The following is a 16,683-nucleotide window of genomic DNA, read 5'->3' as shown; positions in this document are numbered from 1 at the left end:
AAAAAAAAAAAAAAAAAAGACCAGCTTGCTTGGGCTATGTAGTAACTTTCACGCCAGCCTGAGCTATAGTGCGAGACCCTATCTCAGAGCTAAACTAAAATAAAGCAAAATGAAAGTAAATAGTGTAAGTAGTTCAATCCCAGCACGTGGGAGGCAGAAGCAGGTGGATTTCTGTGAATTTGAGCCCAGCCTGGTCTATGTAGAGATTCTATGTAGAGATTCTAGTCAAGCCAGGACTAGATGGAGACCCCGTTTCACAAGACAGAACAATAAAACCAAATATGCAAGCCATGAGAAATTTAGAATTACCCATGCAATATCCCTGCCGAGCCCTGTTTTTGTCTGCTTGCTTCTTTTCGTATGTGTGTGTGTATGCCTGCTTGTCTGAGTGTGCACCACATTTTTCGGTGCTCATGGAGATCAGCAGAGAACACCTGACCACCTGGAATTGGAGTTATTGAAGTTGTGAGCTACCTGATGTAGATGCTGGGAGCCTAACCTAGGTCCTCTGCATCTCTCCAACTTCCACCTGTCCTTTTTTTCCCCTGTCTTTTCATTGTTGTTTTTTGAGACAGGGTCTCACTATAGTCTTGGCTGTCCTGGAACTGACTATGTAGACCAGGCTGGCCTCAAATTCATAGAGATCCACCTGCCTCTGCCTCCGAGTATTGGGATTAAAGGTGTGCACCACCACACCGGCTTTGTTTTCTTGATTTATCACCATTCTCCAAGTCCAGCTTTGGAGTGGGGATGTTTTAAAAACTTTGAGTAGGCTAAATTCTAGAGAGCTGAATTTATTTTTTAAAAAACTATGTATCTGCATGAACATTATGTGCACTGTGTGTGTGTGTCTGTGTGTGCAAAAGAGGGCATGAGGTCCCCAGGAAATGGATTTGCCAGTGGTTTTGAGTCACCCAGTGCTGGTGTTGGGAACCAAAACCTGCTCCTCTCCAAAAGCGGTAGACACTTTGCATTTCTAACCCTAAAGCTTCCTCTCTAGCTCTTCCTTTCAGTGTTCACGTATTCGCTGAGACTCAGCCTCGTGACTAAGCTGGTGCTCAGGTAGGAGCTCTGACTTAATCGCTTGCAGTTAATAATGTGTTGATGCCATCATGTTTGTGGGATGAATAACCCATGCACCTGGCTGCTGAGTGATGATGGCTAGCCTGGAGCTCTGGCGGGAGCCTGCAGGCTCCGTCTGTGGTTTTTGCAGAAGGTACCCCACCACTCTGGTCACGGTCATACTCTCTCCAGTAGAAAAAAAAAAAGACATGGAAATAATCCAGATTTGCCAGCAGGGAGAGACATGCGTAGCTCAGAGCCAAAGCACAGAAGCCTCTGCACTACCCTCGTCAATAGCGTTTCTTAGGTGTGCACCCAGGGACCCCACTTTATACAAAAGTATGTAACAGCCATTTCTTTGAAGTCTTGAAGCTTGAGCGACGTGGAGGGCCTTGACTCCCCATCTCTAGGATCTTTCCTCTTTAGACCTGGGGTTCAAGAGGGCACTGGATACCTGCCTTCCACTCAGATAGACTCTAGAATTTCACTTCTTTTTTGTTTGTTTGGTTTTTGGTTTTTGAGACAGGGTTTCTCTGTGTGTAGCCTTAGCTCTCTTGGAACTCTCTTTGTAGATCAGGCTGGCCTGGAACTCTCAGAGATCCTCCTGCCTCTGCCTCCCGAGTTCTGGGATTAAAGCTGAGTACCATCACGCCCAGCTAGAACTTCACTTCTAAAAGACAGCAAGCTCTCCAGCAAAACTCAAAGGCTAACAATGACTACCCTTGAGTCTAATATATTCTAGTTCTTTCCAGAACCTCTCAAAGGGTAAAAGTTTCTGAAATAAAGCTGTAATCACTGAAGTATGCATGCAAATGAGATTATAGCCCCGGGGTTTATGAGATGTCTTGATAGCGAGGAAATTAATTACAACTTCAAAACTCCTGCTACAAATAACTAAAATAATACAAGGAAATGTTCAGGAAAATTACTTCAGCAAAGTCAACCTCGCGTTTTTGCCTGAACAGCAAAACAAGTTCACATTTGGTTTCAAATGAAGGGCCCCTTTTAGCAAATAAAGCAGGGGAGTACAACATGTTCATTCTCAGTTAAGACTCTAATCCTTCCTACAAACCAGTGCTGCCCACAAAACCAAAGACGGCCACATCCAAGGTGTCTCTGCTCAAGGCACGGTGCCTTCTATCTCCAACCAAGGGTCTAATTCAAGACCAGAAGCTTCCAAGCTGCTTCTCAAGGGCAAAAGAAGCAAAGCTGCCTAGCAGTGGTGGTGCCCACCTTTAACCCCAGCTCCCAGAGGCAGAGGCTAGCTAGATCTGAGTTTTAAGGGGACAACCTGGTTTACATAAGAAAGTTCCAGGTTTATATAGTGAAACTGGGTCTCAATAAAAGTAAAGTGAATCTCAATAATATCTCTACACAGATGTAAAGTATAATAATGTTGAAATAGTCAAAATGAAAAAAATAACATGGGCTAGCATAATTCAAGGGGTCAGCCAGTAGGGAAATGACTATATACACTGTGATATGTCTGGACTATTAAAGGGTCTATAACCTTTAAAAATGGAGGCCAAGTTGTAGAATTACATGGCAAAAAATTAAAGCATACTAATGAATGAAAAGTCGGCATTGTAGAGCAACATGTTTTTACATTTATTTAAAAAAGAGTGTGAGGCCAGGTTTAGACCCCAAGGGATGCATTTTAAAAAAATGTGGGCGGTGATGGCATTTAATCCCAGCATTGGGAGGCAGAGGCAGGTGACCTGGCCTACAGAGTGAGTTCTAGGATAGCCAGGGCTACACAGAGAAACCCTTTCTCAAAAGAACAACTGTAAAAAGTAAATTAATTAATTAATTAATTAATTAATTTTTAAAAGGTGTTTGTATATGTGTGAGCTTTGAGCAGTATACCATGTCTAGAATGGCAGGATCTCCCCTTCTTCCCTTCTTCTCCTTATCCCTCCTTCACACAAATAAACACACAGCTGAAAAGTTTTTTTTAAAAAGTCCATGTCTTATTTATAAATCAGTCACACAACAAAATAATTTTTAAAGCCACAAACACAACCAGTCCATAGAGTAAGTCTGGAGTCATGTACCGCTGCAATGGTTGTTGCCTCTTGTCTGTGCTCTTTTCCAGGCAAAAGTGCAGACTTTAATTCCATATTTGATAACAAGTGGCCAAAACGGATATTAAATAATCCAACAATAGTTTTTTTTAAAAAAAAAAAAATACTAAATGGTACCTGAAAGCAGAGGGGGGGAGGTGTTAAGCAGCAGGGGGTGGAGTGGGGGTGGTCAGAAGGAAAAGGAGGTGTGGGGGGAGTGAACATGATTGAGCAGGAGAGGAACTGAGGCTATGATGAGGCGTTATCATGAAAACTGTTCGCATGATACAATTTTTAAAAGTGACTTAAAAAAATACTACGTGGTCAATGCTATTTGTAAAATATTCCATTACCCACAATGATGTAAGTAAAAAAAATTATACAAAATTTGTATTTACATGTTTACTATCCTCATTCTCTTTTTCTTGACTAATAAGACATACAAAGCTACAAAGGAATAATAAAGGAACTGAAAATTTCAATAAACCAACAGGCAAATATTGGTTTTTCTTTTCAAACATCACTGCCCCAGTGAGCAGAAGCAGCACTCGGCTCCATGGTTCTGTGCAGGTAAACATCACTAAGGTTTGTAGATATCACGGCCGCCACCTCCTATCTGAGCTCTGGTTACTGAAGCTGAGGGACCTGCATGCTGAACAAGATCCTCGGGGGCTCTGATGAAATGAAGCAAGAATGTAACCACTGGACATCTGGATTCTGCTGTTCAGAGCAAGCTCACTGTGGCGGGTTAGAACTCAGTCACAGTCTCCACATTGCATGGGAAAAGTCAGTCAACCAGCCTGGAGCTGTATGAGGGTCTCCGGCCCCAGATGGAGAAGAAATTGTTTCAGGTAGAAACTTAGTCTTCTTGCCGGGTTTAACTCCTGGGTGTAGCTGGATTTCATCACTCCCACAAAGTAGTTTTCTCTCGGGTCGTTGAGTTTCCGGGACATCCATCAGAGGAGCAGAATTCTGATACTGGCACCCATGCTTGTGGTCAGTGCTGAGACCAGCATGGTTAGAAAACAACAGCCCCATGTCACGGCATCCCCGCCCCTCGCACACGCACCATGAAGCAGGCTCGCCATCCTCAGATGCCGCTCAATAGGAGGTTTTAACGCTGGTTGAACTAGAAGCGTAAGAGCTGGATTTCCTGGAGAACTTGCTGGAGGTGAGGGAGACTTGCATGCGGTTGACGGTGCGGACGCTTCGACAGAGGAGCGCGTTTTTTGCCTGATCCCTGAAATCTTGGGATACAAAGTAGTAGACAAAGGGGTCGATGCAGCTGTTGAGGGTCGAGAGGCAGAGGGCGACCAGGTACAGGGCGTAGACGTGGCTCTGGCCCCGGCTTTTAATGAGGAAATAGTGCACGACCAGCAGGAGGTTGCTAGGAGCGAAGCAGATGAAGTACATGGCCAGGACAGTGATGATGAGTCGGATAGCCCTCCGCCTTTTCTTCTCTGAGTGCTCATCCATGGCGGAAGAACGGAGGGTTTTGATCATGAGTACGTAGGCAGAGGCAGTAAGTAAGGCTGGGAACAGAAAGACTCCAATGGCCAGGGAGAGGAAGTAATTGAACATGTCCCCCACCAATACCTCCTCAGGTAGCACATCATGGCAGGTGGTGATGTTCAGGGCTGGAATATAGACGGTCTGGTCCATGACATACAAGGGGATGGTGACCAGAAAAATCAGGAGCCAGATTGCCAGGGAGAGACCAACGGCAATGTTTGCCCTCTTCCTGGAGTGTCCCATGGGGTTTACTATCACCCAGTACCTCTGCACGCTGAGGCAAGTCATGAAGAGGATGGAGCAGTACATGTTGCCATAGAAAAAGCCAATCAGCACCTTGCAAAGGGCATCCCCATAGGTCCAGTTGTTGCCATGCAGGTGGTAGGCAATCTTCAGGGGGAACCAGATGACAGAGAGGAGGTCGGCCAGAGCCAGATTGGCCATGTATATCACAGCAGGGTGTTTTTTCTTGGTCCGGAAAAGAAAAACCCAGAGGGCCATGCCATTGCTGGGCAAACCAATCACAAATACAATGATGTAGATGACCGGAAGAAAGACAGTAGTCAGCTTCCCAGTGAGGACGGATGTGGAGAACTCATCAATGGAAAAGCCGGGCTCTACTGTAACCCCTTTCCTAGAGTCTGGAGGGGGGGTGTTCAATCTGCCGATTAAACTTCTTCCTTTACTATTGGGTCCTAGACAGAGAAAGCAGAGCAGGGTCAACACAGGGATAAATGGTCCAACAACAGGGCTGCTTTGCTTCAATGAAAATTTTCAGACAAACACAGACAGATGCAACTAGAGGATTATGAATAATATTTTCTTTGAGTGACGGTACTGGGCAGGGCAGCAATTGAATTCTAATTCTTGTGCATGCTAGGCAAGTATTCCACCCCTAAGCTGCATCTTCAGGCCCAGAGATGAGACTTTTTTTTAAAACTGTGGGAGTTTGGGGCTGCATGTAGAACACTGACTTCTTGGAATCTTAAGGCTGACGATAATTCAATTTATGTTTTAAAAAATAGCTACACTCACCGGGCGGTGGTGGCGCACGCCTTTAATCCCAGCACTCGAGAGGCAGAAGCAGGCGGATCTCTGAGTTCGAGGCCAGCCTGGTCTACAAGAGCTAGTTCCAGGACAGGCTCTAGAAACTACAGGGAAACCCTGTCTCGAAAAACCACACAAAAAAAATAGCTACACTCATTAGTTCTGTTATTTAATCATACACCCATAGAGTCTTTGATGGGTCAGTTAGTTTTTTTTAAAAAAATCAGCCTAGAATTGTGTGTAACTCTTTTGGAGTCTCGAGTGCAGCGCAACCTTCCTAATGCTGCGACCCTTTAATACAGTTCTTCATGTTGTGATAACCCCAACCATAAAATCTTCATTGCTACTTCATAATGGTAATTTTGCTACTGTTATGAATTGCAATGTAAATATCTGATATACAGGATATCTGATATGTGACCCCTATGGAAGAGTGTGACCCCCAATCAGGTCACAACCCATAGGTTGAAAGCCACGGTTCTAGCAAGACAGAAGCCCTGCCTCTGTTCCCTTTCTGTAGTGCCCTTCTAGCCTACTCTGGCCGTAAGCCAGAATCCAGCCTGACGGACAGCCATGCCCTGTCCCAGAGACCAGCCTAGGGAAATTTCAGGATCATGGGGCAGCTGCTTGTCCACCCACAAGAAATACACTACTATAGTGGGTAGGAATTCCCTACCTCTGTGCTGGCTCTATAAACACCCTCCCACAGAACTCAGTTGGCAGGCAAGCCTTTGAGTATCACTGTACCAACGACAATGTATGCTCTGATTTCTCAAGCATGTAACAGCAGGTTTTAACTCAGGACGCTTCCCCTATGGTATGGCTTAAACATTCAGAACCACAGATAGCCCTGGGTGTGAAAACGCATGCTCATAGTCTCAGCAACTGAGAAAGCTGAGGTGTGTAGGAGGAGGCCGCTTGTTCGTTCCCAACTGCTCAGCCCCGAAATAATCACACAGAAACTATATTATTTAAAATCACTCCTTGGCCCATTAGCTCTAGCTTCCTTCCAGCTAACTCTCAGATCTGAATTCAACCCATTTCCAGTAATCTGTGTATCGCCATGCGGTTATGGCTTACCAGGTAAAGTTCCGTCCAATTCCAGGGGGGCTACATGGCTTCCCTCTGACCCCGCCTCCTTTCTCCCAGCATTCACTTTAGTTTTCCCCGCCTAACTCTGTTCTTTTGCCATATCACAGGTCAAGATAGTTTCTTTATTCATTAACCAATAAAAGCAACACATAGACAGAAGGACCTCCCACACCAGAGGTGGATGGATTGTTTTAGCTTGAACAATAGTGAGTGCCCATCAAAAGCAAGGAACAACAGAACCAAACCCACCAACAATGGCTGGTGTGCCCGTTCTTCATCCTGCTTCAACCTGTATGCACTCATTGACATGGAGGAGAAGGCGAGGGCACTAAAGAATTTTACTTTAATGAAGAGCCTGAGGCCCCTACCCTGGAAACACCTGTTTCTTGTTCATGTACCCATAAAGAAAGACCTCTCCTGACTTTCCCTAATTTCATGTGGGCTCAACTATCGCCTGATGCTTTTCCAACGCCAGACTCAGGTTCTACAGGACAGCTCACTTGGAAGGTTTCTCTAGGTATGACTATCAGTGAAGGGAAGTGGAGGAGTGTTGGATGTTACAGGTTCATTTGCTACTTACTGTAGAAAAAATGGAGGTATCACGAGCCCAAAAGAAGGAAGTTCATGTCCTAACACCCAGTAGACAAGGAGCTTTGCAGCCTTAACAAACAATCTTAAGAACGTTATCCTGTGCGGGCCAGTGGTGGTGCACGCCTTTAATCTCAGCACTCAGAAGGCAGAGGCAGGCAGATCTCTGTGAGTTTGAGGCCAGCCTGGTCTACAAGAACTAGTTTCAGGACAGGCTCCATAGCTACAGATGAAACCCTGTCTCGAAAATATCAATCAATAAAAATAAAAAAAGAAAGAAAAGAAAAGAAGAAGAAAAAAGAACATCATCCTGGATTACTCAATCAGGCCCTTGACCCAGTGACAATGGTCTTTTAAGATGGTAGAAGGAGGGGGCTGGAGAAATGGCTCAGCAGTTGGGAGCACTGACTGCTCCTCCAGAGGATTCGGATTTGTTTCCCAATACTCACATGGTAGCTCACAACTGTCTGTGGTTCCAGTTCCAGGGGACCCGACACCCTCACACAGACATAGATGCAATCAAAACACCAATGCACATAAAATAAAAAACGTTAAAAAAAAGAAAAGAAAAAAAAGAAAAAAAAAAGAAAGGGAAAAAGGCCAGGTGGTGGTGACACACCCCTCTAATCCCAGCACTCAGAAGGCAGAGGCAGGCGGATCTCTGTGAGTTTGAGGCCAGCCTGGTCTACTAAAGAGAACTCCAGGACAGTTTGGGTTACACAGAGAAACCCTGTCTCAAAAAACAAAACAAAACAAAAGAGAAGTCAGAAGGAAGTTCAGGAGAGAAAAGGAGAAAACACCACAGAAAAACGGTGGCAATAGAAGCAGAGACTGGAATAACGTTATGGAACAAGCCAAGGGACACCAAAACTGGCAGCAGCCACTGAGATGGTATGGGAAGACTCTCTTCCCCAACCATCTCCATGCCAGACCTCTCCACGTCAGAGCCAAGAGAATGAACTTGTTGTTCTCTGCCACTGTTCATTATGGTGGCCTTGGGAGAATAAATTCATTCAACATAAATATATTTCTATCGTTTCAATTTTCTTCTATAGCTTTCCAAAAAGAGCACTTTAAAAAATTAAAACAAAGCTGGGCATAGAGGCACAAGCCTTTAACCTCAGCATCTGGGAGACAGAGGCAGGTGGACCTCTGTGGTTTTGAGGTCAGCCGGGTCTACATAGAGATCCTGTCTCTAATTAACTGATCAATTAAAAACTAAAACAATTATTCCTTAGGAGGTGGGGATGTAGTTCAATTGGTAAATTGCTTGCTTATCATGCACTGTGGGGCCTCATGAGGCCTGGGCATGAGGCCCAGTGTAACTTCCTAAGCCTGAGTTTGGATACCTGGTCTCTGACTATCTCCCCAGGAGAACTGAGGGGGATCCAGAGCCACGGCTCCTCTACTCATTTCTACAGAACCTTGGACTGGAACCATGAGTGCCAAAGGTCACACATACAACCACAAAGAATTACAGGACCACAGCGGTCATCATACATGTTAGTACTAATACATGGGTCTGGTGTTGCTGTCAGCACTGTGCTAGGTGCATGGAACCTGTATCGCAGTCACAACAAACCAGACAAGGCAAGTAGCACCATTATGTCCTCATTTTACAGATAGAGACAGAAAAGCAAAGATCAGTGAGCTGAGAAATGTCCAAAAGTTGAACAGTTGTTAGGTAAGGAGATAACACTTTAGAGTTAGTTAGCTCATTACTAGAATCCATGGTTTTACTCACTATGCCCCACTACCCCTAACTAATACCACATGTTGGCACCCATAGAGATCAACCCAATCTGCATGGACTCCACCCCCCCCACATACCTTTTCAAACAGAATTTCTAAAATTTTTAATTTAATATTAAAAGTTGCTTTTTAAAAAATGAGCTCCTTTTTCACTAATTCACATAGTCACCTGTATTAGGGTCAACATATTCTGCAAGCCATTTAGAGATGTAAAAGAATCTTGTGAATCCTTCACAGCTGCCCGGAGGGTGGTGTGTAGCACAGCTGGGCCCTGTGAGCAGCAGCCTAGGGACCCCACTCATCCACAAGGCATCTCGGCCAGAAACAGCCCCACAGGCACTAATTCCATGGGTGTAAATGGTCCATTTTCTGTTGCTCTGATAGAACACCACAGCCAAGGCCATGAAGCTACAGGTAAGGCAGTAAGGAACAGGAAACTGGGAGCTCACGTCTTCAAACACAAGCAGGAAGCAGGAAGGGAAAACTGAAAGTGGCAGAGACTTTTAATCACAAAGCCTGCCCCACAGAACATGTTTCCTACAGCAACATACACGTCACACACAGACACAGACACACACACACACACACACACACACACACACACACACACGTCACACACCTCCCTAAACAGTGCCACCAACTAGGGAACTGGTTTCAAATATCTGAGCCTTTGGGGGACAGTCTCATTCAAAGCAACACACCTGAGCTTCTGGAGGCAGTGGCTGAGATTTCAGAGTTCTCATAAGGACGCTCAGTTTTCTTCAGTTCCCAAAGAAAGTTACATAATGTTCTCTAGAAATGAGGGAGTCTAAGCCTAGACATTGCCTGTTTATAGCTACTAGTGTCACAAGAGGTCATTACACACTGAAGAAGCCTCGCTGGAGTGGACTCTGACCTCATCAGGATCAGAGTACATCTGGGCAGATGTAACAAAGAGATAAGGAATGAGCAAGTAGGGGCAGCAAGAAGGCTCCATGAGTAAAGGCTGCCCAGCTGACTCCCAACCCCAAAATGCACATGCTTGAGAGAAACAAGTCCCACAAGTTGTCTCCTGTCTCCTGTTCCCATGTACCTTGACATGTTCATACACACGCACGCACGCGCACACACACACACACACTGGGGGGAGCGGGAGATATAAACACAGACAGAGAGAAGAATGTAATGAAAGACAGAGAGAGGGAGAAAGAGAATGACTTAAACACAACATATGTGCTCCTCATGGTTGTGGAGTGTGGAAATCACAGACGGGAGCCCCAGCAGGGTTAGGCTCTGGTGAGGGCCCTCTTTCAGGCTGCAGGTTGCCAGCTCTGGCTGTGTCCTCACAAGCCTTGGTTTTCTTGTTGCTAGGGTTGGCAGTATCTAACTGAGGGAGGAAGTGTTTATTTTGGCCCACGGCAGGAATATGAGGCAGGTCCTCACACTGCGTCTATCAGGAAGGTGCAGAAGAGGTAAAGTCTGGGATCTGCCTGCTTCTCTTGTGCATTCAGACTGGGGCTCCAGCTCATGGAACGGTGCCGGGCACATTCAGGATGGACCTTTCGCACTCAACTAAAACTGTTCTGGAAACACCCTCGTAGATACACCCAGAGGTGTGTTTCTGTGGTGATTCTAATCCAGTCAAGCTGACAATGAAGATCAACTGAGACAATACCCAAGCAAAAGGATAACATAGCCACACAGAAACTTGCACACAGCCATGCAAAGCCGCGTTATTCATAACAGCCCTACATGGAAACAACCAAAGTGTCCATCAACAGAAGAACAGATGAACAAAAGAAGACTCTCCACATAATGGAATGGTATTTAGCAACAAATAGAAAGATGAAGTATTGAAACCAGACATTGTCATGCATGCTTCTTGTCCCAGCACTTGGCAAGCAGAGGTGCTTCTTACTGGTAATCAAAATGATCACAGTGATGGTTATAAGTCTACCCAAAGTCACGGAACTCTATCTTTATACAGGCTGGTTGTGTATTATGCAAATTGTTTGACGTAGAAAAGCTAAGAGAGCTATAAAAATAACACAGAGAGATGGGCTGGGAAGTGGCGAAGACAGAGATGAAACACATTTAGGCAAGGGTTAATAATAGCTGGCATTGAATGGATTTACTACTAAGGGTCTACTACCAAAGGGTTAAACGGTCTCTTATAACCAAATGTGTAGCAGGTCAGTGAAGTTCACGTAAAAAGGGACCAAAAATCACATTAAATAAGAATGCTAAAACAAAGAGAAAAGAGGAACAAGGAAAGACATTATTAAAAAAAAAGAAATACTACTTAGGCTAAAAGTAAATACTATTTTTAAAAGGGGGAGGGGAGATGAAGAAAAAAGGAGGAGGAGGAGAAGGCATCATTTTTTAAATTATCCCAAAATCCAACTCAGAAATAAGATTCTAAGGCTAGGGATGCCCCCCTCAGTAGTGACGTGTTCGCCTAGCATGGATAAGGCTTGGTTTCCAACCAGTCTCCCCAGCCCCCGCCACACACACACAAAGTAGAGCTGGGAGTCCCACCTTTAAACTCAGCACTAAAGAATCTGAGACAGATCGTGAGTTCCAGGCTAGTCTGAGCTACACAGCAGATCTTGTAGCAAAACAAACAAACAAACAAACGGCAACAGTTGTTCATACTACGACGTTCCATGATACTGTTCAAAGTGAGGCACAGGCTCTGCCATCCTGTACTGTACACCAAACTGCTGGGATCCCAGGGTCTAGCTGTAAAACGGGCACAGCATTTCAGAACTGAGCAGACTGTCACTGAGTGTGAATGGGGACACATACAGGGTACCTGGCTCTGAGGGTAGCTTTATTTCCAGGGCGACAATCAACAGGTCCTGCTAAACATACGAAAACATACAGCCAATGCTCAAGACAACACCCGGCCCCCACGGCAGACAAACAGGAAGCAGGTCTACTATCAGATCCTAATGTATATTTATTTACAAAATCTTAAATCTAGGAATCTCTCACCAAGCTATAAAAAATGTCTGTCTCCTTGGAATAGAATGACTGAGGAAGGGCCATACACTGTCACCTTTCTGTTTTAGGTGTTCAGCCACACAGAGCGCAAACGGACACAATCTTTTTTAAAGTAATTTGGCAAATGTATCAGAAGTTAAAATCCGCCTGTCTTCTGAGCTGCCACTTACTTGAGGCATCTGTCTCACACTGTCTGTGCTGGGGAGAACCTGTACTGAACTATTGTTTACCGTGGTAGAACAAAAATGATCATCTGGGTATCAAAAGATTCAATCATTTATGAGCGCTACAACTCTCCTGCCAAAGTATGGACCAAAGTCTGTCTTCTGACCACAAATAGATTTATTATCGAACCACAAATAGAAACAGTTGCTGCAGGATGGTCCTTCTGCTGCTCAAAGGACTTCATCTTGTAGGGGACATAGTGGTGATGCTTTAACCCTCTCCCAAGCCCTGAGCTCCAGAGTTCTTTTGCTACCAGCTCTTGGGAGCACAGGCTGAAAAAGAAAAGATTTCAGTGGCAGAGCTAAACTGTTCCCCCCCCCCCCCAAGAATGAACTGTTTTCCTCGACATTTTTCCAGATAATAAAACCATAAGGAAGTCAAATACAGACTTCCAGAGACAGGAGCTTCCAAGGTTAATTAGTAACACGAGGAACGCAAAGGAGAGCAACCTGAAGGCCCAGCTCCACCTTCATCTCCACAAGTTCTTTCCATCCTACATCTCCTGTGTGCGCCTATTCACAAAACACAGATTTACTAAGATGAAGCCAGGTTTGCAGGGGCTGGGCTATAGTTGCGGCTACTCAAGATAAAGTAGAACCCAAAGTTCCAGACCTGCCTGGGTTACCTAGTGAATTCAAGGAGAGTTTGGGCAATTTGAGGGAGACCTTGCCTCAAAATAAACTGTAAAATTAGGGCTGAGGTTCTAGCTCAGTGACAAAGTGCTTTGCTAACACAGAGGAGGCCCTAGGTTTAGCACCTGATAAACAGTGTGTTACATGGGGGGGGGTGCATATGCTTATGTTTCAAAGCCATTAAAAATGTGTTATTGACCTTAACATAATAAAACCCCATTCTTGTACAATACTTTCTATATTCAGGGACTGGGTATTTATGTATTTCTCATGCACAAAAGCATGGGGAAATAGGAATCAAATGTTAGTAGTGGTTATTTTAAGTACCAATGTTTAGGATGATTTTGTTAAATTTCTCCTCTTTCATTCTCATCTTTCTATTTTTCCTTTAAAGTGACCACGTATTACCTTTTTTATTCTTTTTTTTTACATTTTTATTCTTATTTTATGTGCACATTTGTCTGTGTGAGGATGTCGGATCCCTTGGAACTGGGATTAGAGACAGTTGTAAGCTGCCATGTGGGTGCTGGGACCAACCCATCTCTCCAGCCCCCACATATTACTTTTATAATTAAAAAAAGAAAAGGATGTCAGGAGCTGGAGTTGGCTCAGTAATTAAGAACACTGGCTGCTCTTTCAGAGGACCCAGGTTCAATTCCCAGCACTAACATGGTGGTTCACAACTTCGTAACTCCAGTCCCAGGACATCCGACACCCTCACGAAAAATATGAACGCAGGCAAAACCACCAATGCACATATTTTTTAAAAAAATTAAACTAGGAAAATGTTATCTGTGCATGGTGGTGCATGTAATGCCATCATTCAGGAGACACAGACACACAGTGAGTCTGTCTCAAAGAAAGAAAAAGAAAAAGAAAGGGTACAAAGCAAAAACCCACAAACAACAACAGTCAGTAAAACTGAAATGGATTGCCCATGTCATGGGAAGTGTCTCAAGTCCTAGTTGGTGCAAAGCCCAGCATAACAGAAATCAAAAAACCAAATAAATGTGGAGATGGGGGCGGGGTGGGGGGGCAGACAGTAGTGACTGGGTTGGAGAGAAGTTGACTTAAATGTCACACTGTCAATTCAGGAATTCAGTGCCCCCCCACCTGCAAAAATGAGGTGATTTTAAGTTGGAACCGTTTCCGTGAAGCAATCTTTTGGAGGTGAAGAAAACCAAATCCGATCTGCTCTTTAATCACGGAACACACGGAAAGACCAGCCCAGAAGGGCGTGAGCGAAGATGTCCAGTAACTCGCTGGAAAAGCTTTCAAGATGCCCCGTGTCCCTAACCAAAATTAATCTCAATTGGGAGAAAAACTCCCTGTACATAAAGTTTCTGTTACTAGACTAACTTTTAAGGACAGTTGCCAGCTATGGGAGCGTTAAGTGTGCAGAGAGGAAAACCAAAGTGGGATATTAAATAGCTCGGGTTAACAAGTAACCGGTTTATTATTATTATTATTGTTGTTGTTGTTGTTGTTGTTGTTGTTGTTGTTGTTAAATCAAGTTCACAGTATATGCCAGGAACCTTTCCCTTCCCAACCCCCTCACTCTGTAAACAAAGAGAGCTAAATAATCAGAGTATTATTCCTATTCTGTGTGAATCATAAACGTATTTAATCAGTTCCAACCACTTTTCTTTTTTTTTTTTTTAAGTTGCACACACTAGCCTTTGTCCCTGAATTTTAAATTTCTAACTTTAAATGGCAGGCAAACGGACAGGGGGCTAGCCGCTCTTCAGTAACGGCTTCACGGGAGGGTAAAAAGTGAGAAACGGCCTTTTACAAGACCTCCGCAAGTTTAGCGGGGGAAATGAAAACACCAGGTCTTATTTGCAGCACAAAGGCTCTACCGCCGGCTGCAAACGCCCCCACCCCACCCCACCCCACCCCACGGACTGCGTCGGCTTCCTCGACTTATAGAGGTGCCAGTTCGAGCTCACCTGGAGCAGTACCACCCGCCCAACCCGGCGGTCCTAAGGCACCGCCCTGGACCGCTCTCCCGCAGTTCTGTTCCTAGGACTTGGCAGCCTCAGCGCTAGATCTGGGTGACTGCCAATGTGTGCTCCAGGTGGCGGGAAGGTCTCGAAATCTGTAGGCCAGAACGTCACCTAGGCAAATGTGGGAGCCCTGAAAGTTCCCCTTCAACCACCACGTGACACCCAAACTGCCTGAGTTCCTTACCCAGCGCATCCACCTAGATGCCAGGAGCTACGGCCCCGAGTGGATCTTGAACACTGTGGTTCGACCCCCAAGGAAAGGGTTCACTGGGTACAAACGCGAGTACAAAACGCGAAGTGGGAACTTCCCAGGGCTCCCACTCACTACTCCACCCGGCCTTGTGCCGTAAACTTGCTATAATCCAAGGTCCAATAGGACCATACCGGAGGTAGTTCATAGGGTCCACGAAAAGTTCTTAATGACTCAGTGTTAGCAAAGAAACCACCCGAGGAAAGGGAGGCTGAATCTTCAGGGCACCCCAAAGACGAAGGCGCTCCTTCCTTGCCTCCCCGAACCACACCGACAGGTAGAAATTGGAAGTGCTCAGATCATGGTTGTCTCTAGTACGTCCTTGGAGACACTTCCCGGGTGTCCCAGCTGATTGGTCAGGGACTCCCATCAAAGCCACTGAGAGAGTCTAGGGGTGCGCGGAGAAGTGCGCGCCTGGCACGAACCAAGAGCGTCCCTCCGCCGCCTAAGCCCTCCCGGTGCAAGGTCCTCACCTTGGAAGGTCCGGTTGCAGGAGACCGAGGCCGCCAGAAGGATGACGCCTCCCAGGAGCCACGCCAGGCTTAGCCTTCGCATCCTCGCAGCAGCCCTGACGTCGGGCGCCACTGGTTCCAAACTCGGAACTCCGGGTCCCCTTCCCCTAACCCGGGAAACACTGAGCTTTCCCCAGAGCGGGATTCGTTTCAGTGAAACCGAAGCCCCTGGACGCACCTGCGGGAGGCCACGCCCACAGGAGGCCACGCCTCGGGCACGCCCCCTCGGAGCGTTTTCCGCTGGCCCCACCCCGGGCCACCTGGTGCAGCACGGTCTGCCTGCTTGCCTCTCTGGTCTGCTGGCCCGCGTCCACTAGGCTGCCAGAGTCGCCTGCGGGTGGGGCTGGACTGGTGAGGTGGCTACATTGGAATGCAAATGACAGGAAGGTTGGGACCCGGGGTTCTTAGAGCCTGGGCGACGTCCAAAGGACCTTTAACCTTTAATTATTTCAGAGAACCAGTGAGGTCATCCTCGCCCACCTCTCGTGAATGTTAGAAAACCTAAACTCACTGCCTTTGCCTTCAGTAATTGGTATGGAAGGCTTCGTGGTGTAATGGGCATTGCGGGAACTGAAGTGCAAGAGGTTTTTGTTTTTTGTTGTTTTATTGATTCTCCTCTTGGTTCGGCTTTTTTTTTTTTTTTTTTTTTTTTTTTTTGCGAAAGCCTTCTCCTTCTCCCTCACGCGCCTGACCTCGAACTTGTGGCGATTCTCCTGCCTCAACCTCCTAATTGACAGCCTGTGCCACCAGCTCAGCTAACGTGACTTTGGATGAGCAGAGGCAAGGCAGACTGCTGTGGACGTCATTCAAAGGGGTAGGAAGCCTGTTGACCAGTGTCCTTGAACAAACCTGGATGTATGAGCTAGCGTGTGGAACGTGGGTGAAACAGGCACTTCAGTACTAACTGCTAATGGCTCGGTAACGCTAGCTTGCCTAAGGTCCACAGCAGCCTATGCC

At 45.8% G+C, this 16,683-nt stretch overlaps 1 protein-coding gene across 1 annotated transcript; it reads right to left on the bottom strand.

Annotated features, from left to right (window-relative positions):
• Positions 1-3,320: 3,320 nt before the first annotated feature.
• F2rl1 (F2R like trypsin receptor 1) lies at positions 3,321-15,845 on the bottom strand. The gene is made up of 2 exons (XM_038323800.1): positions 15,688-15,845; positions 3,321-5,332 (listed from the first exon to the last, which is right to left on the bottom strand). Exons 1-2 carry the CDS (start codon positions 15,767-15,769, stop codon positions 4,227-4,229), a joined length of 1,188 nt encoding a protein of 395 aa, XP_038179728.1. The 5' UTR covers positions 15,770-15,845; the 3' UTR covers positions 3,321-4,226.
• Between the last annotated feature and the right edge of the window lie 838 nt (positions 15,846-16,683).

Source organism: Arvicola amphibius, chromosome 3 (genome assembly GCF_903992535.2).
Source record: "Arvicola amphibius chromosome 3, mArvAmp1.2, whole genome shotgun sequence".
NCBI classification, from domain to species: domain Eukaryota; kingdom Metazoa; phylum Chordata; class Mammalia; order Rodentia; family Cricetidae; genus Arvicola; species Arvicola amphibius.
The sequence above is the reverse complement of the archived record's forward strand: the minus strand, read 5'-3'. Positions and strand labels throughout refer to the sequence as shown.